This window comes from Stylophora pistillata, chromosome 9 (genome assembly GCF_964205215.1).
Source record: "Stylophora pistillata chromosome 9, jaStyPist1.2, whole genome shotgun sequence".
Classification (NCBI taxonomy): Eukaryota; Metazoa; Cnidaria; class Anthozoa; order Scleractinia; family Pocilloporidae; genus Stylophora; species Stylophora pistillata.
In genome coordinates, this window is record NC_142527.1 from 17,081,755 (window position 1) to 17,109,155 (window position 27,401).

The 27,401-nt window shown below is 38.7% G+C and overlaps 3 protein-coding genes across 4 annotated transcripts in view; 2 read left to right on the forward strand and 1 right to left on the reverse strand.

Annotated features, from left to right (window-relative positions):
* Positions 1–27,401, reverse strand: part of LOC148723568 (uncharacterized) — a 401,859-nt gene that overhangs the window by 45,087 nt on the left and 329,371 nt on the right. The gene's annotated exons all lie outside the window — the stretch shown is intronic.
* Positions 286–12,243, forward strand: LOC111326060 (plasma membrane calcium-transporting ATPase 4). Of its 2 annotated transcripts, none has more exons than XM_022929989.2 (10): positions 286–437; positions 764–2,245; positions 3,197–3,581; positions 6,147–6,241; positions 6,503–6,685; positions 7,790–7,984; positions 9,176–9,367; positions 9,815–10,237; positions 10,492–10,716; positions 11,159–12,243. In XM_022929989.2, exons 2-10 carry the CDS (start codon positions 845–847, stop codon positions 11,234–11,236), a joined length of 3,177 nt encoding a protein of 1,058 aa, XP_022785724.2. In that variant the 5' UTR covers positions 286–437; positions 764–844; the 3' UTR covers positions 11,237–12,243. The 2 variants fall into 2 exon arrangements, with proteins under 2 accessions (XP_022785724.2, XP_088588415.1); XM_088732289.1 differs by having other exon boundaries at positions 319–476.
* LOC111326058 (plasma membrane calcium-transporting ATPase 2) lies at positions 14,024–27,219 on the forward strand. Its single transcript, XM_022929987.2, has 12 exons — positions 14,024–15,675; positions 16,636–17,017; positions 17,315–17,403; positions 18,571–18,741; positions 19,130–19,529; positions 19,821–19,906; positions 20,912–21,088; positions 21,588–21,785; positions 22,370–22,561; positions 23,051–23,491; positions 24,554–24,793; positions 25,775–27,219. Exons 1-12 carry the CDS (start codon positions 14,317–14,319, stop codon positions 25,874–25,876), a joined length of 3,837 nt encoding a protein of 1,278 aa, XP_022785722.2. The 5' UTR covers positions 14,024–14,316; the 3' UTR covers positions 25,877–27,219.

A 27,401-nucleotide genomic window follows, 5' to 3' on the forward strand; every position in this document is an offset into this window, starting at 1 on the left:
AATCAGAATTCCTGTAGAAGTTCTGAGGTAGCAATCTATGTTAATTTCGACAAAATCTTAGAATACACATGAGGTGCTACCACCCCCAGAAAGTTAGTTGTATGTATTCATTATTGTGTCATTATACTGCAAGGTTAACCTTTATTGTTAGATCAATTACTAATCACTAAGAATTAGAATTTGAGTCGGTGCAGGAACGATCTTATCAAAATGAGGGGAAACGGGGGAAGGCACACATGCCCCACCCCATAGTATAAAGAATGATTTGGCCGTGAAATCCTGGGAAGAAGCCGCGCTCAATATAAATAACGGTGTGAACTCATAGATGAATATTGATTAACGAAAACACGCTTCGTTGGTTTGTTTTTCTGGGTGACGAGAGTTAGTATTTTTCTATAGTAGGCTACACACAGGGAAGGAAACTTCAAGAAATTAAGGTGATTAAGGCAGTGACTTCCTAACCATGTTCTCAGCAGGTACTTTAGCTTCAAAGGAGACTTTGTACTTGGTCGCGCGCTGCTTCCCATAGAGATGCCAAATTTTTTTTCCCACTAAGCTGTTCATAATAGATTTTCGTATTAGATGTTTATCAAACACATTTGTGTCTCCTAGTTAGTTATTTTTGCGTGATTTTTATCCAAACTCAATTATGTCTTTCGCCTTAATCCACCCGCACAGTCACGAGTGTTTTCGAATGGTTAAAGCACTTTTAAAAACACACGTCTCATACATCCAGACGGAATTAATTTGTTTGTCTTCCTAGGGTGAACCGTTGTAACTATTTCATCGTAAGTATTGTTATCAGTCTTGGCTGGAACATAGTCTGTGGCCGTCATCTTTCAAAATGATGGACGAAGTAGACTCAGGGTTTAAGCCTAATCTCACAAACACTCCAGAGATGCTAGTGGAAGTCATGAAAAGCAGGGGAGCCGAAGCTGCTGCTGTTATCGAAGAAAAGTTTGGAGATGTTCAGCACTTGATTCATGAGCTTCAAACCTCGGTGAGCAGGGGAATAATTGGGATACGCGAGGAGGTGATGCACAGGCGTGAAAAGTTTGGAAAAAACTTTATGCCTCTGGAACCACCTAGACCTTTTCTAGAATATCTCTTTTGTGCTTTGAAGGACTGGGTGATATTGATTTTATTTATAGGAGCTTTACTCTCTGTAATTCTGGGAGCTGTCTTTCCTGAGAAATGTGAGGATCAGGATGGTTTAGCTGTAGCAATGTACGAGGGTATCGGAATCATGAGTACCATTGTCATAATGATTCTGCTGGTGGCTTTTAGTGACTATCTTAAAGAAAGTCATTTCCACAGTTTGCAGTTCAAGATCAACAGAGAACGTAAAGTAAAGATTATCCGAGGAGGCATCGTATTAGACCTTCTTGCTTCAGAGGTGGTTGTGGGTGATCTGTGCCTGTTGAATAAAGGAACTCTCATCCCAGCTGATGGAGTGGTTGTTCAGGTGAACGATCTTCTTGTCAATGAATCAGCTTTGACAGGCAAGAAGAGTATGGTGTCCAAAGAGATAGACCCCCTGGTATTTTGTGGTACCCATGTTGTTAATGGAAGTGGCAAAATGATTGTATTGGCTGTTGGTTGTAATACACAGATCTACAAGAGCAACAATCAGTCTCCCTCATCACCCACTACAACTATTACATTCAAGGCAGTTTTCCCTGATGAAGAAGATTTGAATATTAACTCAGTTTCTTTTGACCACAAGGAAGATAATGCCATGCTCCAACAAAAAGTTAATAAGGTTGAAGTTGCTCTTGGTTATATCAGCATCATTCTAGCAGTAATTACCATCTTAGTTCTGGTCATTCACTTAAGTGTGCACACCTTCTCTACACAAGGAAAGTCCTTTGAGGTCAGTCTTGTCAATGAATACATCAGGTCTCTAATCATAGGTTTTGTTGTGCTCATCATTACTGTCCCAGAAGCCCTCTCTCTAGTGGTGTCATCCTGTCTCGCATTCTGTGTCAAGGAGATGTACTATGACAAAGCATTGGTGCGACATGTGGACATGTTAGAAACAATGGGAAATATCACAAATATCTGCTGTAACAAGACAGGGGTTCTTACTCAGAATCGCATGGTAGTACAAAAGAGCTACATTGGTGAAAAAGTCTACGTTTCTGAGGGGGACCTGAGGCAGTTTAAAAGCAGCACTCCAAAGAACATGTTTGAAGATCTCTGTAAGGCTATATCCGTTAACACGAGTTATTCTGCACAGATCTTGGTATGTATAGATTTATTTCTGAGTTGTAATGACACCTTTTTGCTTGACAGACCTTTTATTTCTGCTGGTAATTATGATTAAATTTATCAGATTCCATAAGGAATGTGAATTGATTAATAGAGGTTTTTCATTGATCCAGTTGCAGAATATCTTAAGTAATTGCATATGTGTACATGTCACTTCTGGAAGCTTCATGAAACAAAACAAAGAACAGTCTCACGAAAATACGAATTGCATAAAGCAAAAAGCTGCTTATCAAACTTTTATTAGTTTTGTCACTCAACCAACCTGTCAATGATCACCTTGTTTTAACAAAACTGGTCAGTAGTGAAGAACTCCAAAAAAGAAAGTCATTTATATAACTCAAAACATCTGAAAGTTTACCACAAATAGTACTTGTTTTGTCTTTGAGCCAAGTGTGGGTTAAAAAGTGAAATATTTCAAATGTATCACAGATTGAAATGCATGATGTAGATAGTCATTATTCATCAGCCAATCAGTTTAGCCAGCAAGATTTCCACATTATTGCCATGTCAATGAAACAGGCTTTTTGCTCCTGACAAATATATACAGCAATAAATAACTTGCAACTGAAAGAGTTATTGGTCAGAACTGAAGTGTTCTACTCAGATATGTTTGAAAATTATTTTAACCAGGAAAATTTTGCAGTAAAATATATAGTTTGATCCAAGAAGATCAGTCAGACATACTGATCACAATTTATGAAGTATAGAAATTGTACAGTCTGCAGTATCAGTTATAAGATTCAAAGATTGCATGATAGTATAACTTACCTCAAGATGTTAAGGAAGGGGCAGCTAATGTGCAATGTGCACACAATAATGTCAACAGTGGCATATTTTGTTTCATAACAGATTAAAAAATGGAGTTTATATTGTTTAAAAGTACACATGATTAATAAACTATACCCTCTTCCCCTTTTGTTCGTAGGAGGAAGGAGAGGATAACATTCCTAAGCAGAGTGGTGACAGGATAGATGCTGCCCTGTTACAGTATCTTTTCCAGTTTGGAGAGTACTACCAGTCTTGGAGAGATGACTACCCGCAGAGCAAATTAATCAAGGTGTTTGAGTTCACACCTGACCGCAAATGTATGAGTACTATCATCAATGATGATCATGGAGGCTATCATGTGTATTCCAAAGGAGCTGCTGAAGTACTGCTTCAACATTGCAGTCATGTTGTTGGCATCAATGGGGAGCTGAAAGAATTTACTAAGGAAGATGTAGAGAATCTGTCAAGAGATGTGATTGACCAATGGCAGAAAGAGGGATTGCGCATTCTTTGTCTAACAACAAAATATATATCTTTTGAAGGTAAAATTATTAATCTTTTTAGCCTCACTTATACTTGTACATTTCTGTATCTTTTAGTTACACATGCATGGTCTGAGATTTGTTTATAGTTATAATTTGTACCGAATGTTGGTCTACAAGGTTGGATAGGAACATGACTTAGTTCTCCACAGTATTTAGGCAAGTGATGAACACAAAGTTCCTTCACTTTGGTGGACATATTGAAAATTTTATTTTACACTAGGGCATTTTGTTAAATGTCTATAAATTAAACCAACTTTAAGCAGTCAAGTTTTCAGTAATAAATGACAAGATATTGAAAGGTGCTTTCCCTTGAAAACAATACAATTTTTTTTTTTACAAGAATGCAGGCCAGTCCTTGACAAGACTGAATATGCATAAATTGTCTTGATACCTAAGAGTCTTCAAATTCCAACTATTCAAACCTGAAGAAACATAGAGGATAGTTAACCAATCACATTGTTTGAGAGTGGTTTTAGATTTTTTTTTATTCTCTGAAGTTTTAAGGAAATATTTGAACACTGTAATTGCCAAGCTTTAAATTTTTTTGTTATTCTTATTACAGTTTCTCCTCATCCATACTATAACAGATTCCTAAGAATTACAAGTGTAATAGTTCATTACAAAAGTATGCACAAGAAAAAAAGAAAATGCAACAGAAAACAAAGTAGGAATGAAGATCAGGGCACGGTTTAGTTATGACTAATTAGTATACACACAGTTTTAATTTCATTGACCTCTACAGAAACTGCCCTTCCTTTCAACTGTTTTTTTTTTTTTTTTTTTTTCACTTTCACTTTCTTTGATTAAGTAATATCCCAAATTAAAGATCTACAATCAGGCTACAGAGTATATGCTAGAAAAGAAGGAAATATGGATTATGTTGTTTTTATCAGCCACAAAGGTATTATAGAACTAGTTTTAGGCAACATAGATTTGTTGGCTAAAAATCACATTTGGTTCAATCAGTAGCAGACCAGAGTTGCATGGCATATTTTGAGAGTTATTATAGGAGCAGTGTCTAATTGTAGGCTGTTGTTTTATTCAAGGAGTCTTGTTGGGCATATTTGCCAAGATTTTTTCCATGTTAAAAATACTAGTTTGAGCAAATTGTGAAAATGGACATTTTTACTGGCTGTGGGTAATTGTTGAATTTTAAAAAGTGCATGGAACTTCTTAGTCTCCCTCACAGCTGTTTTTAGTCTTGTCTCGCAATGCTCCTCCCCACAAACGGCTGCTCACATTCGAACAACATTCCTTTCCCTTTTTTGCCTTTGCACCAATGAGATCACTGACATTGTTTCTTATGTGACCAATCAGAGCACAAGAGATTGTAATCAATATCGTTTTTCCCGTGTTTTCAAATTCTGCATTTGATCATAATTTCTTGATAGAGGAAATGTCAAAGAAGGTTTTGCAAAGTGATCATTACTTTATTTGTTCCACTTCAGTTGAGAAAAAGAAAAAATTTATGTTTTTGGAAAAAGTTCTTTTGATTTTCCGGTGATTATTAGTTCTTGTCAGGATGTGAACATGAGCTGCTATTCAGCGACCAGCGAGTTGTCAGTTTGTAAAACTTGCTACCAACCATTGATCAAGTTTAAAAAGGCCTCTGATCATCTTGAAGAGCTCAAAGATGAATTGAAGGGAATCTTCAAGGATTGCAAACTTCCCAGAACAAAGCACTCATTGAATGTTGAGAGCAACAGTGGAGAAATTCAAGCTTCGCGCCATGGGAAAATCCTCAAAATGTTTACAATTCGATCCGATCAATACCACTTTTACTTCTAATGCTACAGCCAATTCTAGTATTTCTACCGCAATCGGCCAACAGTTATGTTATACCCCGGGAAGATTTCCTATTGGTTCTATTGGCATGTCTCCTATTTGAAGTCATCCATACGGACTTGTGCTGGAAGCTTTCCCTAGTCAACTGACAGTAAGACCCCCGCGTGAAAGCTTTGAACTCCAAGATGAAACAAACAATATGATTGGTTATATTACTTTGGTGCGCAGAGTTCTTGACCTATGTAACCCGAATGGCGATTGGTTGAAGTAGCGGAAAGGAATGTTGGAATGTGAGCAGCTGTTTGTGGGGAGGAGTGTTGAGTGACGAGACTAAAAACAGTTGTGAGGGAGACTAGGAACTTCTCGAAGGATATTAATAGGCATGGATAATGGTGTTTAATTTTTTCAGACATTTATTTAATACAAAGTACCAAAATTTGGGATCAAAAGTTATCAATTGTTAGAAAGGGCAGTTTCCAGAGAGGTCTGACCAAATTCAAAGGATTAAAGATCTAATTAGATTTAGCTTCTCTTGTTACTAACTGTGAGTGATGCATAAATGTTGAAGAAACTCAGAATTGTTCAAGAGCAACTCTTGTACATTTTTAGTTGAAATGCCACCAATTGAAGCCATCAGGCAGACCACTTTGTTGAACTTATCAGTTACAACTTCTAATCTTTGTTATATGAAATATTTTTGCTATTTCACTCAAAGATATGGTGTAGAGTTTCACTTTCAATAACTGACAAACTGTTTTTGTTTTTTTTTCCCCCAAGATGGTGAGGAGCTATTGAAGAAAAAAGAAAGTGAAATTTTGTCAAGTTTGACACTCCAGGGGATTGTTGGCATCAATGATCCAGTTAGAGAACAGGTTTGGTGCTCGTCAGCAGATGGTTTGTGCTATATTTCTCTTTAACCTGAATTTAGTGTTGTAACCATTAAACAATAATATTTGTTCGTTTTTTCCTATTATCAAAATTATTTCAGGATTTTCTTTTTTCATGAACAGTATACTAGTTACATTAATAAGTTAAAAATATTAATTTTAGGTAGTTAGCTCATAAAATTGTTCGCAACAGTAAGGTTTTTTTTTTGTGTGAAATATATCATACATAATTATCTTTATTTCAAGGTACCATATGCAATTGGGCAATGTCAGAGAGCTGGTATAACTGTGCGCATGGTGACTGGTGACAATGTAATCACTGCTACATCTGTTGCTGTCAAATGTGGCATCATCAATAAATCCGATGAAGAGAGTTATGTGTATGATGGGAAAGAGTTCAACTCGTATATCCACGACCCTGACAAAACGGTAATTACCAGGTCTCTAAAAATCTGCTAATAACAGGAGCAAGTACTGAAGGTTACATTTTACTTTGTTTTTCTCAAGTTTTAAAAGAAGCTCAATTTTGACATGACTTAACTTTCTAAAGTACAGTTACATAGTTGAGAATTTTTAATAATGTACAAACTTACTTAGAAGCAGCCTGGCTTGATTTGCCAAAAGGCAACCAACAGTGGACCCAATGTGATTGAGAGGGTGGCAAAGGGTTTACACCTAATGCAAAAGGCAACCAACAGTGGACCCAATGTGATTGAGAGGGTGGCAAAGGGTTTACACCTAATGCAAAAGGCAACCAACAGTGGACCCAATGTGATTGAGAGGGTGGCAAAGGGTTTACACCTAATGCAAAAGGCAACCAACAGTGGACCCAATGTGATTGAGAGGGTGGCAAAGGGTTTACACCTAACGCAAAATTAATTATCATGGTAATAGGAATGAGTGGAGTCCAATTCAGTCTGTAATCTTAAAAGTGGTTAACAAAATTGGAGAACTGCATAAGGGGGGGGGGGGGGGAGGGGGATACCAATTTGTTAATCATGAGTATGACTACAGAAAGAATTGGACAACATGAAGTCCTGTTACCAATCAATCAAAACTATGTTTATACTTTTTCATCAAGCAACAGCAAAATTCACCACAACAATGGGCATGCATGTGATGCATACATACTCGGGCATGGCATGCGAACTGTCCAGTTACAAGCATGACCCATACAATGTCCCATTGGTGTTTAAATTGGGCTGCTGATTACCAATCACATTGAAGAATTTTGTTATAGTTTTGATTAAGCCCAAAATTAATATGTGGCATATGAATTCTATAGATTTGAAATTTTCCTTTTAAATTTGTGACATGTGAAATGTTCATAGTACACATAGTACATGTGATACATGAATTTTTCTAAAACTTGTGTGTTAAACTTTCCTTTCCTGTCTTCTACTGTTCCACATGCTTTAAGTTTTGTACAACATAATTGTACTGGTCAAAAGAATGCTGAAAGTATATTTGGAATAGGCATTTTGATAGCCCAAAGTTTGCTCAGAAACATCTAATTTGAGATTTTATCCTTAGATTAATACTGACCGGTTTAATACCATGTTGCCCAAGCTATGTGTACTGGCAAGAGCAACACCCTTAGATAAGTACGTTTTAGTGAAAGGAATGATGGAAAGTCATGTAAAAAGTGCTGGAGAGATTGTGGCTGTGACTGGATCAGGAGCTAATGATGGGCCAGTCTTAAGAATGGCAGATGTTGGTTTCACCATGGTAAGTGTGCTATGAACAGTACTGTTTTATTTTATACATTGCTAATTCTATATTTTATTGGTATTAGTGACCTTACTGTACATACTAGTCAAATAGCCTATTATGTATGATCATTGTGCCTTTAGATTATCTACAAGCTATAAGTTTAGTTTGGACCCATCAGCCATGTAACAGGGCTTGACACTAATAGTAGCCCACTAGCCACAGACTAGTAGAAATTCCATTTTGGCTAGTGGTTTTCAATTTCCACAAGCCAGTTTGGCTAGTAAACAGACTGAAATTGTCGTAACATCTAAAAACATCTAAGATATCACTAGCCACTTGGCTAGTAAGTTGAAAAGTTAGTGTCGAGCCCTGATTTAATCTGATGAGATCAGTGTTGGTTCTTATGCAGATACAGTTGTGCTGATACAGAGTAACAAATATGGTCTAATTATGTTACTCTGCATGGAAATTGTAGCTGTTTGTGTTATTTTTCTATGTTACTTGGTAATGTATCTCTTGCTACTCTGTTTTTTGGACTTTTTTTAGTTGTTGGAGGGGTTATCAGCCCTGTGGCCAGTCCTTTAATAGGAGGGCCAGGAGATATGTCTAAAATATGCCAACTAGGTGTGTTGTATGAGGAATGTATGAAGCGCGATACCCTCTTGCAAATTTTGCACACTGCTACATCCTCCTACAACACACTTAGTCGGCATATTTTCGGGCAATATCGACTACAACCTTCCCAAACAAGTGAAAATGTGTGAAATGCAGACCTTCGTGTTCTTGATTTGACGTCACATTACCTGCTAGAGCCATTCCTCTTTAAACTCCATTGTGGGGCAAGATGGCGACCAATTTTCTGCATTTTGACTGGGCACAGAAAATTCAAGATTTGAGCAAATTAAAAAAAATTTTGCACAGAAATACTCCAAAAAATAAGCTTATCTCGTTAAGCGAAAAAAAAATTTGGGGGTTTAGGTGCACTTGAGTGCACTTCGTATGATTTGATGACCACAGAATTGTGCACTAGTTTGCCTTCTCAATTCTGTGATTGAATCAAAATGCAGTTTCTGGCTATATAATAAAGAAGAGCCAGTGAATTAACAGAAGTGGCCAAGTGCACTTTGCCTGGTAATCTTTTTCTTTTGCATAATTTTCAAGTGGTGTTACAGTCTTGGTATTGTAACAGTCATCTGTGTGTTTCAGGGAGTGGCAGGAACAGACATTGCTAAGGAAGCCTCTGATGTCATCTTGTTAAATGATGACTTCAGCAGCATTGTAAGTGCTATCAAGTGGGGACGTCATATCTACCACACTGTCCTAAAATTCATGCAATTTCAGTTTACTGTCTGCTGGGTTGCTGTTATTGTGGTGATCTTTGGAGCAGGTCTTGTGGGGGTAAGTTCACTATACTGTTCATGATAAACAGGATTGCTTATCCAGATTATCCATAAATAAATACACCTTGGAGATTAATCATCCCTGCAACCCTCTTCTAAATAGAAGGGATTAGAAGGTCTAAGTTTCAAACTTGCTGGCTCTTGGTTTTGAGATAATTTTTTTAATGCCTTCTATAAGAGTAGCACAAACTGTTACATGTCAAGGCATTTTATTTGTGGGGTGACCTAGGAGCTTTTCATCCCATGCGCAAGTAATGATGTTAACGGCAGCAAGACTGAAGGATTGTAAAAAGCGATTGGTTTGTTTCAGAAACTGCTTCCCACTTTCCATTTCAGCTAGATTTACTGGCTTGGTATTTTTCTGCTGTTTTTAACATGTGGCTTTGCAGCTTTTAATGTCACCTGGTATGATGTTTTTCCATTACTTAGTTACTTTCCTTTTCAGAGGAGCCCATTGGTAGCTACACAGCTGCTTTGGATCAATCTGATAATGGACACACTGGCCTGCTTTGCCTTAACAAGAGACACTCCCATTGACAGACTCATGAATTACAAACCTTATGGTCGTCACAAACCGCTGATTTCTCGCACTTTGCTCCGCAATGTGATTGGTCATAGCGTGTATCAGCTGGTTGTCATATTTTTGTTGATCTTCAAAGGAAGTGACTGGTTTGACGTTGCAGATGGTTTCCATTCAGAGACATTGTGTATGCCCACTCAACATGCCTCCATGGTGTTCACAACATTTGTGCTCATGCAGCTGTTTAACGAGATCAATGCTCGAATGCTTCAAGAAAGGAACGTCTTCCTTGGAGTTTACAAAAACTTTGCTTTCCTCATCATATGGTTTGGACAGTTGGCAATGCAGGTGATTTTTGTAGACTAATTTCATGACTAGGGTTCATCAGTCATTGTGCTTCTTCTTACCCTCTTAAAATAAAGTTAAATGTGATAACAAGTATAACCATTATTTCTTGACTATCAATATTATTATGGTAAACATCATCATCATCATCATCATCATCATCATCGTCATTATCATCATTATTATTATTACTTTCATGCAAAGCTCGGCTCCAGTACAAAGTCTTTATTCTTCTCATTGATTTTCTTTTCTTGTAGATTGCAATAGTTGAGTTGTTCCACTCAGCCTTTCACGTGAAAGGCATGGACTTGTATCAGTGGATGTGGTGCTTCTTTCTTGGCTTCTCCGAGCTCATTTGGGCTCAGATCATCTTTACCATTCCCAAAGATATTATCCCTGAAGCATTCCGCTGTATTGCTGTAGGTACTCCCAAAGGCAGAGGCATTGCTTACTATAGGAGCAGCTCACGTGTTGAACAGCAGGTATGAAGTTTTGGCTTTTATTTGGGGTACAAGAGCACAGAACACGTCATCACTTTAGGTAAATCATAAAACATGAAGATGTGTGATTTGGAAACGTGCCCAAAGGCTATAAAAACTGAAATGTGTGAACATTAGTTAACTCGCAGGCATGTTAATTTGGTAGTCTGGAAATGTGGAAATATGCAAATAAGTGCTTAGCTTACTTGCAAATTACTCAGTAATTTTATCTGAAGTCCATTCTGATGAAGGTTATCTTTGTAAGTATGAGGGGTTAGTATGACTTGCAAGATTTTTTTCGTAGACGAGTATTCCATTAATCTCATACAAATTGAGTTTTTTTTTCTTTTGCAAAAAGTTTGATATGAAGTACGTGGCACTGTTATGGTTCTGTCTTTAGATACTGGTGTTAATGTTGAATCACCTTGAATGTTTGACTCCACAGGACAGTGGTGTAGTCAACTCATTGTTGAGTCCACTGGATGGTGTTCTTGAGATTGTGGAAGATTGCCTCCTGGAATAGCTGCCTTAAACATACTGATGGTACAGAATGCTGTATTTCGTTTACCTGGGGTGAAGCCTGGTCGAAGGGAAATATAAAAGGTAGTAATTAGGGGGAAAAAACTGTCAAGATTGGAGTTAGTTGAAATGGTGCGTGCCACTGTTGTTTGGTGACGATGTCACGTCGGTTACTGAGTAATAGTTGTGAGAACTATTCATTTCCCAGAAAGATATAAATGGGCTATTACTCCCCAAATACTGGGAAAGTTTTCTTTTATTCAGCAGAGACATAAGATTAATTTGCTAATCAGTCAATTAAAACTAGTTGGCGAGTTTATCGTCATTTTCAAGTTAGCTTTGTTGCTTTCCTAACTTTGGTAGTAGCTCTAATAGCTTTGGTGCGTGCGTGTGCTGCGAGTTTTTGCTAGAAATAAAAAGGAAGAAGAATGTTTGTTTGCAGCCTTCGCCTTCGTATCTTGCTGCTTTGACTTATTTCCATTTCAATCGAGCGTTTGAATAAGATTCATAGGAAAAGACTCGGTCTGTATTTGATTACTTTTATTATGAATTTATTATTATGAAGCAGTTTTCGTCTGGAGAGAACTTTTCTTTAATTAAGTACCTTTAAAGTTTGAAAATCGTGGTAGATTCAGTTCCCTAAATTATAAGGTTATAGTATCGTACCGTAAATGTTAAATCCATCTTTTGGGTGCTCAGCACCGTTGTTATACGCGAATTTAAAATGGTTCTTTAATACAATCGGCTTTAAAAGCTAACTAAAATTTACGATGTACTGCTTTTCAGTCTTTTAAGCCACATTTTCTTAGCTCGAAAATTTCAACTTATTTATATAACAGGAAGAGTATTTTGTTTGGTAAATTTTTTTAAGGCCAATAAAGACTTGAATGGCATGTTGAGAATTAAAATGCTTCGATCGGGGATACTGCTTTATGAAGATTAAACTGATGTGTGGGGTCCATGATGAATTATTCTTCACAGCTTTTAAATAAACTATTCAAAATGAAAAAAGAGATTTGTATTCTGACTTCGCATGGGTAAAGTAAGGACTCTTCTCCATTTTTTTTCCTTTAAAAAGAGAGCATCACTGTTTGAATCAGCGACTTAAGCCGAAAAGAGTCGCTAAATTTGCGAGGCGAGCAAGCTGCGAAATACGATACCCTGAGTTATTCAACAGAAAGATGGAACGGACCAAAGGTGAATCCGTGGAATTGTTGAATATGTTAAGACGCAGAATGATGGAATATCTTAAAACGTGGAACACCTTTTTGTATGAAACAAGAGTCTCGAAAGATGGAACTGTAATAAAGTAGGGAAATTACTCATAATTAACAAGCGAATTAAAAGAAGCATAGGTTATTATTGTTGGGGTCCAGAGATTTGGCAAACCAGGAGTCTTTCGAGCTAGTCCCTTTAAATCATTATTATATTGATGTTATTGTCATATTGTTATTATTATTGTTAACACTATTATTTGATACCTTTTAATTATTGGCTGAAAGTCAATTAATTTATCTTATTAACCAAGCGCAAGGGCCGTACTGGGAGAATATCGACCCGAGGTCTTGACAGTACGGACCGAGCGCAGCGAGGTCCGTACAAAAAAGACCGAGAGCCGATATTCTTCCAGTACGGTTCCGAGTAAGCTTGGTTAATAAGAGATTTATTATACGACTGAAGTTCAAAGGGACACAAGTGCGGTATCATTCGGGACAGTGCCCGGTCCAATACTGAGAGAATATTGACCGGCAATAGAGAATTTTGATTGATTTTAGTTATTGGCCCTCTGACTGCCTGAGTCGTGTAATAAGACGGTGGCCAATTTACCATTTCAACTTTGTTGATATATCCAAATTATTTCGTTACCCCTACCGACGCAGCCCCTAACAGTTTCTTTAGCAACTATCAACCTTTATTAATAAGACAATATATTAGCATGTAACACATATATTCAGAACAACTCAACCTCCTAGCCTTATCGTACAACCTCTGCTTCTTTTAATGCTATAAAATTGTACTTTACCAGTAGCCCCATGCAATCTTTGACTTTCTATTTTCTAACCTAGACCTTTTTCGTACTATTTCCTTTTCACCGAAAATAATGGCAGTTTTGTTTACTGGAAACAACTGTCGTAAGTGAATTTTTCTAGATGATGTGCCTAACAAGTTTGTTATTGCCCAGAGGCCACATGAGTTTCTAGTAAAAACCGTCACAGGTCATTGCCGATCAGACATAAAGTGATAAGTTTTCGCCGGAGAGTGACACGCGGTTCTCTAAATCTTCCTCATTTTCTGATTTCCTAACATCATTATTCAGTAATTACAGCTTTGGAAGTCGTCCATGGCTTCACGATCCCTTCAAAGCGCTGAAACAGCAAACATTTGTTTTTTGTTTTGCTTTGTTTTGTTTTTCTGGCTCCTTCGAAAAGCACACCTGTATTATGCAGAGAACAATGTACTGAGCCCCCTATTAGACTATATTCGGCTGCCGGCACAGGCATGCACTGAAGGATATCAACCAAGGTCTTTCAATGTTTAATAACCCTTAATGTGCAAAGCACAATCTGGACACGATTACATAACTGCGTCATGTTGTGGAGAGGCAAAAGGAATTCAGTTGCAGCATTCACCCTGTCATGGATAACTTACTGAGGCTTGAACGTGAATTTAAGCTTTATCGAGTTGTTTTTAACGTAGCTATTGTTTCCTTTATGAGATAAAAACGTAATTGTTGCGCTGCTATGGCGACAATTCCCTTTGTTTTTCACTTATTATTCAAATGATTTGCTGAATCAATCACGAGAGATTTACTGCGTTCCTCGTCATAAAAACAGCAAAGGCAAAGAGAAAGTTGGAATCTGCCTCAATTTCCAAGTCTCCTGCCCAATACTGTTTCATGAAAAAAAAAAAAAACGTCGTGGATTTTTTATGAAAAATGAAACTGCGAACATCAGCAAAATTTAACGTTTTGTGATTCTCGGATTACTCGATAATCTTATTCAATTTCCTCGCGGCGAGTTCGTGATATCGCCGTAAACACAAATGTGATAACTTCGACCTGCTCAACACTCAGGCAGCAGAAATATGGCATTTGACAGTCCACACTGCGCTCCGGATTTCCCAAACCATCAAAAACTAAAACACAATTTCATCAGCCTGATGGAAACTCGAGGGCGCACAGCAGTGGACCGTCTTGAACGAGAAATTGGCGGCGTTAAAGCAATCGTGCAGAAGCTTCACACTTCCACCAGAAAGGGTCTGATTGGTATTAAAGATGGGCTCGCAAGAAGAGAAGTTTTCGGCAGCAATCATGTGCCGGTTAAGCCGCCTCAGAGCTTTTTGCGATCGCTTCTTTACTCGCTCACAGACTCTGTGTTAATAATTTTAGTACTGGGAGCCATTGCTGCTCTGATTCTTGGCTGGTATCACCCTGAAGTCTGCGATGGAATAGAACAAACCAGTACAGCTTGGATGGAAGGCTGCGGAATTCTCGGCACTGTGGTTGTAATCATTCTGTGTTCAGCTCTGAGTGACTTCTTTCGAGACCGTGAATTTTATAGAATGCAAATTAGAATGGAGAACAGTCGAACATGCACTGTCATAAGAAGTGGAAAAGAAATGAAAATCTGTTGCAAGAATCTCAAAGTTGGTGATCTATGCGTTCTAGAAGTCGGTGCAATTGTTCCAGCGGATGGTGTTCTCGTTCAGTCGAATGAATTAGTCACAAATGACAGTAATGTTGACGATGGAGTGATGGAGGCCTTCAAAGGCGATGCAGACCCTTTGGTGTTCGCTGGAAGTTACGTGAGAGAGGGAAGTGGCAGATTTTTAGTCATTGCTGTCGGTAAGGACACTCAAGCTTACAAAAAGCAGGAGGGCAAGCCAAAGGATTCTGGTCAAGGGTTTAACCCAGATGACGAACGTGGAACCTTGCAGGGAAAGCTTAACAAGGCCTCGGCTATCTTAGGCCTTATTGGCATCATTGCCGGCGCACTGGTGACGCTTATTATTATCTTTAGATTCAGCCTTAAAACATACTCAGTGGACGGTAAGAGTTACGATGTAAGTCACTGGATTGAGTTCGTACAGGCTATAATAATAGGAATAGTCATCATCATCATCGCTGAACCAGAAGCACTATCATTAGCTGTCACAATAACACTCTCTTACTGTATAGAGAAGTTGCATTCCAGGCAAATATTAGTCCGGAATGTTGATGTGGTGGAAAAGATGGGGAACCTAACGACGTTATGTTGTGGAAAAACAGGTGTGTTGACTGAGCTGAGTGAACTGACTGTCTCGGAACAAGTGGTGGAGTGTTGTATGGCTGACCAGAAATTCACTGGAGATCCGCGTTTTTACAGCAACAGGTTGCCCTCGAATGTAGTTAAAGACCTATGTGATGCAATATCAATCAACACCAGTTACTCCTCTAATATCACGGTAAGCTTACTATAAATCATTAAACGTGGAAACCCTTGCTATTTCCATTTATTGTCGTTAACACGTAAAATAGGACAAGGACCTGTCTAGAGGTGATTTCATTCACAAGATGTTAATCCTTAAAAATTGCTCTTCATCGTTCCTTAAGCCGAGTTAGGATAATATAAATAGAGTTATCCTGGCAATGGTTAAAATATGGGAAGCATCACACCTTAACTGATCGAACGAAGGTGTGATTTATCGAACCTCATTAAACTGGAGTCTGTCAAAAATGTTCCCCGTTGGTTTTGTTCGACTACTAATCTCAGTGGAATCCAACAGTATAGCTGAGTGGAGTGCTGACCCGGTGCTGGAAAGAAGATTTTCGAAAATATACAATCCAGAACTGCAAAATAACTCCGAAGTTAAAAAGCTCTCAATTCCCACAAACCGTTTGGTTTCTATTAACGGGGAAATATTCGTATTATTCTACATTATTTTATCCGCCAACAACTATTATTCAAATGTGGTCTAAGCCGTGACGTAAAGACGATGATTAAAAACAAAAAGGCCGCAGTGAACCATGACTCACTGGTTTTATCAATGATAAAAAAGAATTAAGAAAACAAACCAACAGAAGATTACATCTCTATTTTTAAATGCTCATGGAATAAACATGGTTGAGCTGTACTGATTTTCATGAAATTGTTTTTGCTCGTAATGCATGGCTCCTTAGGGTTATTTGTTGTAAAACTTTCCGGTCCAACAGCTAAATCTGTATACAACGTAAAACAAGACTCCGTACAAACAATAGCATGAAAAAGAAACAACTCAGAGTCAAACTTTGCCTTTGCTCCTTTTAAAAAAAAAAGGAAGAGCCTTCCCTCATCCTCAGCGTTCAGATAAAGTTAATTTGGTCAACTTGTTCTTTCAATGACTGGCCCCAATTTGTCACATCATTGACTCATCTGATGTGTTTAGTCGTCAGGCCCTGAATGTCTCCCAAAGCAAACCGGTGACAGGACAGAGTGTGCTCTTCTCCAGTTTGTGCTTGATTTGGGCGTGTACTACCCTTTCATAAGGAAAGAACATCCAGAGGAAACATTTGTCAAGGTGTTTGGCTTCTCTCCGGAACGTAAGTTTATGAGCACAGTCATTGGGGATGGAAATGAGTACAAGATTTACGCCAAAGGAGCACCCGAAGCCATTCTCCCAAGGTGCACAGGGATTTTTAGGGAAGGAGGAAGGGTTGCTATGTTTACTCCCGAAGATAAAGACCATATCGGCCAAGTTATTAGACACATGCAAGAGGGGAGTCATTTAAAAGTCATGTGTCTTACTCAAAGATCCCTGTACCCCTCAGGTGAGTTGTGCCAAGTCAATTTTTTTATGCGGTGTCATTGGTTTCCCTGAAAACATTTCTGCGTAAAAAGGGAATGTATATTAAATTCGCATGATTTTAACGACGAAAAAAGAAGATCTTTACCTGTGGTTTACGTACATTGATTTATGAAAGAGTGAAACGCACTTTGAGGATTTGGACTCACTCTCAGCTGACTAAGAATTTCTATCATATCCACACTGATTTGCCCCCCAGTGTTCTGCGGTTGTTACATGACAGACGCCAATAATTTTTTATAATTATTCTTGTTGGGTGAAGTGGGCGATCCACAGTGGGATAACGAAGAGGAAGTGATATCAGAGATGACGTTGATTGGAATTGTGGGTATCGACACGGTGGATGAGTATGTAAGTACCTAGAACTGTTTGATATAACTAACCTAAGTTACGCTGGGTAGGAGATTTTTAAGAACTGGTCTCTCCGAGTTATCCCCATGCTTTGCAAATTTCTGTTAAATGAGTACAGCCATGAGGATCAAGTGTGTTTATTATGATCTGTGAAAAGAATATTCCCAGAACTTGAGGAAATTTGCTCGTTTAAATATTTAACCGCCGCCCAGTTAGCCCAATAGATAGTGTGCTGGACTGTTGTGCGGGAGGTCGAGGGTTCAAGCCCCGGCCGGACCAACACTCAAGGTCTTAAAACAAATGAGAAGAATTTGCTACCTTTCTATAACATCAAGAAATGGTTAGATATTCTAGTCTTCTCGGATAGGGACGAATAAATGGAGGTCCCGTCTCCTGCAGGGTTGGGGTAGGAGACGTTAATTTCCCACACACGAGATTACTGTGGGATGGATGTTCTCCCCTGGGGTGGGATGGGTGGGTACAAAAGGGGTTAGGTGTCAATTGGGACGAAAGTTCTGTTCCTTTCTCCTGCCATTCCCGTGGCGAATGAATTACATTTAGAATTTAGAATTTTTTTTTTTTTAGAATTTAGAATTTAAGTTCAAAGCTGGAACATAAACATTCCTGGCAGGTGTCAAGGTTAGCACGAGATGTTTCATTCCGGGGGCCAAACAGTTACTTATTCTTCAAATAGCCTCCGAAATCAACATGTCGACAGTTATTAAGTACGACCGTGAACAACAGCCTGTTTGTGAACCCTCTATCTGTGTTCCTCGTTTGGTTCTTACTTATCTAAATCGACTAAAAAGCCTGATAAATACTTCCTCAGGTAGACCAACCCAACCCCCTCCCTCCCCCCCCCCCTCCTTCTTGTCCAGACCTAAACTTTTGCGTCAATTCGATTTGGAGAGGACAATAAAAGGCACGTCCCTTTAAAGTTAAGTCTGACTTTTTACGCTTTGACGCTCCTCGTGCTTCTTTTCAAAATTATAATTCCTCGGTAAATATCTTTTGTTGCCTCTAAACATTTATTGAATGGCAGGGGTTCGGGTAACGCAAAATAGAATGTGAATGAATTCAAATAAATTTATGGAAAACTTTCATAAGAATCTTTATAATGCTTGACACTCGTTCCGCCTTTGATTTCACTTTTAAAATAATCTTTAGGCGACTGTTGAAAGTAGAAAAAGAGCAATGGAAGGAAAATTGGGTGGGAAGACTTTTCGAAGGTTTCAACACTTGAAGAGATATAAAGATGACAACTTGAAACACCCAGATTTTCTCGAGGACATCTGTCGAGGAATCGCCGTTAACACGAAATACTCATCAAACATTGAGGTAATGTGGCTAATAGATAAAGGATAGCTCGGACTTTTTTTTAATTTTCCCCGATGCATACAGAACTACAACCACGCCTATGAGAGTAGGTGTTAGGTACTTTTTGAGTGGTGAACACATTTACACCTTTTTTTTTTTTCAAACATTTCACATTTTTTGCACGATATTTTTCACAAGTTACAATTTGATTCCCGCAATGCAAGCGTTTATAGCAGACAATCCTTTTCCAGTCCTACTTTTCCTTTAATCTCCCTTGTCCTTCAGGATGTTCAAACCCCCCTTTTCCCACCGTGTACTCCCTTCACACAAACCCCACAGAGACCTTTCTGAACAAGATCCAACATAACAACTGACGTAAAAGCTCAGCAGTTTTAATTTCCGTTCCCAGGATGAAGACGATGACCACCTTCCTAAACACATTGGTGACAGCAGTGATTGTGCTCTTCTACAGCTTGTCCTTGAAATGGGTGAGACCTACCAGGTCTGGAGAGATGAATATCCTGAGGATATACTAGTGCACAGACGTGCTAGTCCTAGAGAGGCACCTCCAAGTCACCAGCACACTTCTGTTGTTATTCACTTGAAGGATGGTGGCAGTGGAAGATACAAGTTGTACTGCAAGGGGGCTCCTGGGTATGTGCTGTCCCGCTGCACCCAAATGGCCCTTCCGACACTTGAGAACGTTTCATTCGACGATAAGGACAAAGAAAATATTGGAAAGGAAATCAAGAATCTGCAGACAAGCAAGCAGTTTGAAGTTATTTGTTTGGCGTTTAGATACTTTCCGGGTAAGTTACTTGCTTGTGGTCCATCGAGACAGTTGTTTGGATGACTTCCTCTGTAAAAAGGCAAAACACGGGTGGCGATTCTAAATTCAACCATCTAAGATAGTTTTATCATGAATATCGCTCCGATGTTCTGTAGGAAGAGTCCAAAAGAGTCTTGCGCGTCGAAACCCAGAGTATTTTAAGTGAACACGAGGAAATAGTCGAACAGGTGTGCCCCCTTTTTTCCTCTTTATATAAATGGTAGAAAATATTTCATATGTTTTTTAAAATGTCACCTCTTCCTTCTTGTAGATGACTACGACTGGGACGACGAGGAGTCTATGTCAGAGCTTACGTTCCTGGGTTATGTTGGTATTGATGAAATTGTCCGAACACGGGTAACTAAAACAAAACTACCGTAAGATAGTTCTACTCCATTGATATCTCTTGAATTATCATGTTTTTATAACACAGCAAAGTGTAGCAAACGATTAATTGGTAAAATGAGACGGAATCGTGGTCAGAGGCAAGGAAAAATTTAAGAGAGAAAGAAAAATCACCAATATTTAAATCAAATAAAGTTCTTCTCGAGGTACGTGTAAAAAATAATCTTGTTATAGACAAAAATCGTACTTGTAAAAGTGCAATGGAAACTTAGTAAACTCTATGAGACCCCTTCGAAGCTTTTTGTATGTCTTTGTATCTAGGCTGTCATAGAGGTCTAGTGTTGCTTAACGTCTTACAAACCCAACGTGAAAGCCGTAGTAGGGAATACATTGGCCCGAGGTCGTGACATTAGGGAGTTTAAGAAAGCCAAGACGGCAACAGCAAAGAGAACATCACTAAATAATAAGCAGAACAATCTTTGCGTCCTCTGCAAAGCAACAACGTGAAATGACCAAACTTTGCGTTGTCTGGAGAACGTGAACATAGTTAGTAGTCCCCTCTTCTAACTATGACGTGAATGACGACGTCTAATATTTTAAATTTCTAATTCTAATTTAACACTGTGTTTCATATTCAGTTTCGAGACTGTGACTGTGAGAAACAAACTGAATGACTCAAGAGTATCGCGAGATTCGTGGGTAAAATAAAAGTTCATTTTTAACCGACGTTGTCCATGGCGTCGCCGTCGTTGTTTCTTGAACTCCCTTGGTACGTCTCGAACGAGCGAGGTTGGTAAGCGGTTTATTGTGAGGCACTGAAGTCAAACCTGTATATTTTACATTGGTTGGCTTCCGCAACCAAAAAATATACGACTTTAAGACTATTTCCGTGGAAACAATCTGTATGGAAAAATACGGAGCAAGTCAAGAACCAATCAAAACGTTCGGATTTACCTTAGGACTATTTTGCTATATAATGATATGTTATTCCTAAATGATTTCGTCACTCTGATGTAGGTTCCGGATGCCATATGGGATCTCCACCAATCAGGTATTAAAGTGTGTATGGTTACTGGGGACAACTTGAGTGCTGCAGGAAGATTCGGCTCAAAGAGCGGAATCCTGTCACCAACAAGTGATTGGCCTCTCAAAGAATTTTCCTATTTTGGATGTGATAGCAAAGTTTTCAGCAGCGTGAGTAGGCATATATTACATAAACTACTTCATAGAGATGAGCGGTTTACCAAAAGTCGTCGAGGAACTTGGTTGGTCGACCAAATGATACCTCATCAGCTAAATATTACCCAGAGTACCCAGGAAGATCGTTTTTCCTCAAAACGCATTACACAAACATGTAAAGGCAGATAATTTTCATCCAAAAGAACAAAAGACGACTGTGGCCAATGAAGCCATTTACCAATTTAATATTTTTGTGAAGGTGTAGTCTGATCGTCCGGGTGAGTGTAGTCCTGAGAAGGACTGTTGTCGGTGGCAGTGACTGACGTTTCGACAACCTGTGCGGAAGTCATCACATGTTACCCCCGGGTTCAAACCATTTACTGCATTAATATTTTTGATACACAAACAGATTAATTCATTATGAACATAATTCAATCTGATCTCGTTCAACCGTTACAAACTGTTTCTGACCATTCTTAGTTGTTCAGTATCTTTCAAATTGTTTCATGCACAGATCACTAAAGAAAAGTTTGACAAATGGTGGCCAAACGAACTTCGTATCCTGGCCTCTGCTGGAGCGGCAGACAGACTAAAATTCATCGAACACATTCAAAGGAGCCGATCTTCTCCCCGTGGTGAGATAGTGGCTGTCACCGCTTCTGGCGTGAATGATGACAAAGTATTGAGGAGAGCTGACGTGGGACTTACCATGGTAACTATGGCAATTTACTTTAACAACTTGGGACCTAGATTCCTTGAATGAACGCGCGGAATTTTTTAAATTCTATTCTTTGCATTACGTCCGTGAGTATATGGAACGAATACGTTTAAAATTGTTTTTGAATAAATCCGTCAAGTTGGGAGGGTTGTTTTGAAACAACTGCTCCTGGTCTCTTTCGGCTACGGACAAACGCACACTTCAAGCTATGCATCTAATTAAGGAATAGAACACATTTTTTTTCTGGGCTCTATACACCACTTTCATAAATGGCTGCCTGATTGATATTCTTTTGCTTAAATTCAAGTTAGCCTCACTACCCTCGCTTGAGATATTGCATTCTTTTGAATTTTGAACTGGAGAACGAGGCCAGAAAGGCTTATTTCAATTTAAACAAAAGAATATCAATCCGGCAGCCATTTATGAAACTGGTCAGTAACGCGATAAAGCCACGTGGAATGTTGGGAGAACACGAAGAAAGCTAACAAATCACGAGCCGTAGGCGAGTGATCTATTTGCTTTCCGAGTTAACCACCATTCGTCAATGAAAAACCTTTTGAAATGATTTGTTTCCACAGGGCGTGTCTGGAACAGACGTTGCGAAGGAATCCGCTGATATTGTGTTAGAGAATGACGACTTCACCAGCATTGTCGAGGCAGTCAAATGGGGACGTAACTTGTACGAGACCATCCTCAAGTTCCTCCAGTTCCAGTTCACCGTCGCGTGGGTTGCTATCATCGTTGTGATTGTTGGAGCGTGTGTCACAAAGGTAAGGCCATTAATGCAGTTGATCTAATAAAGAGAATTTGGTATGTGTATATGGCGCTTAATACCGATTCAAACATCGTGCCACTTACACAAGGATTAAAAAAATCGGAATATTCAACTGAGTCCCCTTCACACTAAGCTTTGTGGGACACGAAAAACTAAACCGCCAAACTAAACTGATTGTTTTTCAGTGAAACAGTGTCTAAAGCTGAACCAATGGAGTCCTTGGTCAAAAGATTGACGAAGCTGTCAAAGTTGGTTACTGCTTTGGTGTCAGTATCAGAATTGTAACAATGCAAAAATTTTCAATCGGTATGATTCAAAACAACTAGTGAGGCGATATTACGTCTGTAGGACACTAATCTGACTTTCCTCTCAGGACTTTAGATTAATATCGATGACTTGATGGTTTTAATGCCCTTTTAGGTCGTTTTGTTTGAGGTGGGTATCTTAAAATTATACCACAATATATATTTTTTTTATCTCACAGCGAAGTCCTTTGTCAGCCACTCAGCTGCTTTGGATAAACCTTATCATGGATTCATTGGCGTCGTTCGCTCTGACACGTGATCAGCCATCGAATGACATCTTCAAACACAAGCCTTACGGTCAAAGAAAGCCTCTTATATCCCGCGCTCTGCTCAGGAACGTGATTGGTCATTCCATATACCAACTGGCTGTTATGTTCTTGTTAATGTTTGTTTTTCCTGATTTCCTGGACATGAGAGATGGATATGAGGAATCCAGCGTGTGCCGACCAACTCAGCACAAGACCATGGTGTTCACGACCTTTGTTTTCATGCAGCTTTTTAATGAAATCAACTGCAGGCGGCTCCAGGATAGGAACGTGTTTTATGGATTGTTGTATGGCAAGCTCAGAGATATCAACTTCGTTTTTATCATAATCTGGATTGCCTCTATGGGAATTCAGGTACAGTTTGATTTTAACAAAGTATTGTTGTCATGGTATGCAATACATGGATTATCATCATCAGTATGTGGCTCTTACTTTTCTTTGTTATCGAACTGTTGATTTCTCAATCATTATACTTAAACTAACAACTGTGAAACCAGCTGTTTCCTCAGACCAAGACTAATTTCCATCTCTGTTACAAAGAAAAGACGTTATTACAAATTGCCGTGCATCTCTGTTTTGATTAATACCTTTTTTCTGCTTGAGTTGTAAGATTTTGAAAAAATTCGTCTATTGAACAATGCTCCAAGGAAATGCCAACACTCAAAATAATATGAACTGAACCCAACACCGGTGACTGCACTTGGTGCGTCACTTCTTTTATTTGTGATCTATTACTGAACAGACGTACGGATTCCATTCCAGTTATGGGCAAAGAATATTCAAACAACTGCGAAAGTGTCTTAGTAAAATTGCACGTGCTCTTAGCCGTCAGTATATCGAGGTATGGATGCACGTGGGAGTTCTGTGGAAAACAAGAAAAGCGCAAAAGTTGCTTGAAACACAAGTCATTTAACAAATGGTAAACACCACAGCGTACACTATTGAGTTATGGATGCACGCGGGAGGTTGCTAAGCACGAAAGAAGCGTAAGAGTCGCTCGAGGCGATAGCCGAGAGCGACTCTAGCTTCTTGAGTGCTTAGCAAACCTCTCAAGTGCATCCATAACTCAATAGTGTGCGCTGTGGTGTTTACCATTTGTTTTATAACATAACATTGATACATTGTAGCTAAAGAGTTCCCGTTTATTTAACAAATCTTACGCGACCAGAAAAAACAAGCGCGCGCGGAAAAATAGTCTTTGCATTTGCTCACGTCAGCAGCGTACACCCATGGGCAAATGGGGAACGCTAAATTGACCAATCAGAGCGCGCGCTTTACTTTGGTTATGTTATAAACCAAGTTATAATAGGAATCTCTGTTAATGACCCTTGTGAGCAAATGACAGTGCAAACGCACATAATCATCTTATAATATTACAATTATACAAGTTAACTTTGCTTTATAAAATGATTTTAGATCATCATTGTACAATTCTTCACAAACGCGTTTCGTGTGATTGATATGGAGTGGGACCAGTGGATGTGGAGCTTGTTTTTTGGGTTTTCTGAGCTTATTTGGGCCCAGCTCGTGTTTACTATTCCCAAGGGGATTATTCCTCGTCAGATTCGTTGCTGTACGACTGGAATCAGCAGAAACAAAAAAGATTGCTGCGAGAAGCTGGCCTTCACCCGGGGAGTCTCCAAGGTTCGAAAACAGGTGAGGTTTCAAAGACTTCGAGTTGAGCACGGTGCTATGAATGTAATTCAAAATCAAAGCTTTTGAGGATGTACTGTTCACTTCCCTGTTGAAATAGTATCCGATCAGGTTCCTCTTTCTCCAATAGTATGGCGATGCTTTCTAAACAAGAGCCTCTATTTAGCGAAAAAAAATGTTCGGATATTCGTTCTTGGACATTCTCTCTTCCGAGAGGTGAAAAGTTTTCCGAGAGCGAGGTTCCAGAAAAACTGTGAGCTCCAGGAACAGGTGTTGTCCAATGACATATATCTGCGAATATTTTCGAATCAAATAGAGGCTGAGTTTATTACTCCAGAAATATTTTTGCACCGCGCGGAACAAAGTGTTTTGTTCACGAGCAGCTTACCGTTTACTGTGGAGAACGTTCACACTACAGCATTCTTTGGTATGAATTTATGAACAAATAAATGTGTCCCTTCATTAAGCTCTCTCATCCTAATCTCTCCTAATCAATCCTAATCCTCTCTCATCCATTTTACATCAAATTTGGGAAGTATCACCTAAGAAATGTCGCCGGACATTCCCTGTGGAATGGGGCATATATGACGAGTTTAAAGCAATTGCGTGCGTGCAAAAATATTTGTAGATTGTAAGATCTGATAGATAGTCAATGACAACATTTGCATCACGAGCTATCGTCATAATTTGTCAAAACGAGAGTGGCTATACTGCTAATTTCACGGTAGAGGGTAAGTTGATATACGAGGATTGCGAACGATTTTGGTAAACAAAACATCTTCAGAGGCCCAAGACTATGCTAGCCTTGGTTTCTTTAAATCCTCCATAGTAAAATGGAGACATAGTACCATCAAATATTGCAGCACACCACCTTTTTCTTATAACAATAGGTTAGGGTGGTAAGATTATTTACCAGTAATATGCTAGGTATTGAATCAATAAATTTTTACGAGGCATGTTTTGAAAGGTTTTTTTTTGTTTCAGAACCTGACGATGTACAAATATGACAATAGGAATATGAGGATTTTTGACAACGGGACAGTGACTCCTGCTGCAGAGGAATACAGTATGACCACTGGAAACTGATGAAACAAGGAACATTTCACTTAATTCAGAAATTGTTCAACTGACTATTCATAAAGTCGCAACTAATACAGCCATGTTAAACTTGGTTTACACTTGTGACATAACGATTCATGACGTAATTTAGTTAGATGTAGCACCCCACTAGTGTCCAAGAGGCATGGTTCGAATTTCATTGAGGCCTTGAAGGCCTTTCTTCCTGCATTCAACTTCAGAATCATATCGTTTACTTGATGATAACAAAGGAAGCTTTTTTGTTATTATGTTTGTAGTGTGAGCTGGTGAAATACTTTTGCAGATATTTTAGCAGATTTTTTAGCAGATTTTGCGAATCAGCGGCTTATTTTTGAATGGGTCCAAAGAGCTGGACGATAATCACATTTAGTATAATTTCACAGCTGAGCAAAGAGTTTCCAGCTGATTGGTCGAGCGGTTCCTTATATGACGCTATATAAACCCTTCCACGCTGTTTTGATAAAATGTTAAAATAAAATTTTAATAAATGTTACTAAAATGTTATTTTTTTTTAGAAATTTCTCTGTTGTTCAGCTCTGAAATTATACTAAAACAATTATTCGCCTCAGGTTCGATGAATATTGTCGAATAATCTCCTCGACTTCGTCTCGGAGATTATTCGACGATATTCACCTCGCCTTTGCATAATTGTTAAATATAGGCATACAAGTGAAATGTTCCTCAACTTTTATCTTACAAGATGCAAGCTGAGTTCCAGGTAAATTTCCTCTTGGCTTTTAATCTTTTCGGATAAATATCTATTTTTCGATGGTAGATTTGTCAGCTACGCAGACAGGTAGATTGAGTGGTCGGACTCCATTATATCATATTGGCTGGTCGAGATATAACGCCCCTTCGACTCGCAGTGATCGAAGCAGTTAATGATTTGAGCGTTGGAATGACAGTCGAACATTTAGGTTGATCATTGAGTCGGTGCGGTTCTGAAAATAGTTTTGTAGGTGATAGTGGCTGAAATTTTTTGAATAACCAGAGTGGAATTCAGAGTCAGTAGCAACTTATTGATCGGTTTTCATGGATCCGTGGGTAAAATTGAGTAGACTCGATTATCGCCGTTTTCTCGGATTCAGTCTTTGATTCTCGGCGCCAGAAGTCTCTTCCATCGCTTCGTAAAAGGGGCTCATGTTCATTCCTAAACAACGAAAGCTTATATCGTTTGGTTTCTTAATTGGGCTAATGTTGTGAATGAGAGCATATCTGCACATCTTCTACGACCACAAACAACTTATAATTGACGACAAATTAAACAAACAACAAGATATATTACTCGGCTTTTGAAGCAACTATTAAAACATAAAAGTTCTTATATCAAAGAGGTTTTAAATGATTGTATTTTAAGACACTTTCTTGTTAAATTTGGTAAAATAAGTGCCACTGCTAAATTTTCTTTTGAAAGAAATTATTTCATCACTCCCAGGAATGCATTTTTCCTCGGTGGGGGAGAAGGGCCTTCGTCCAGATCAACTGATCAAAAGAAAAGAGTCAAAACCAACTT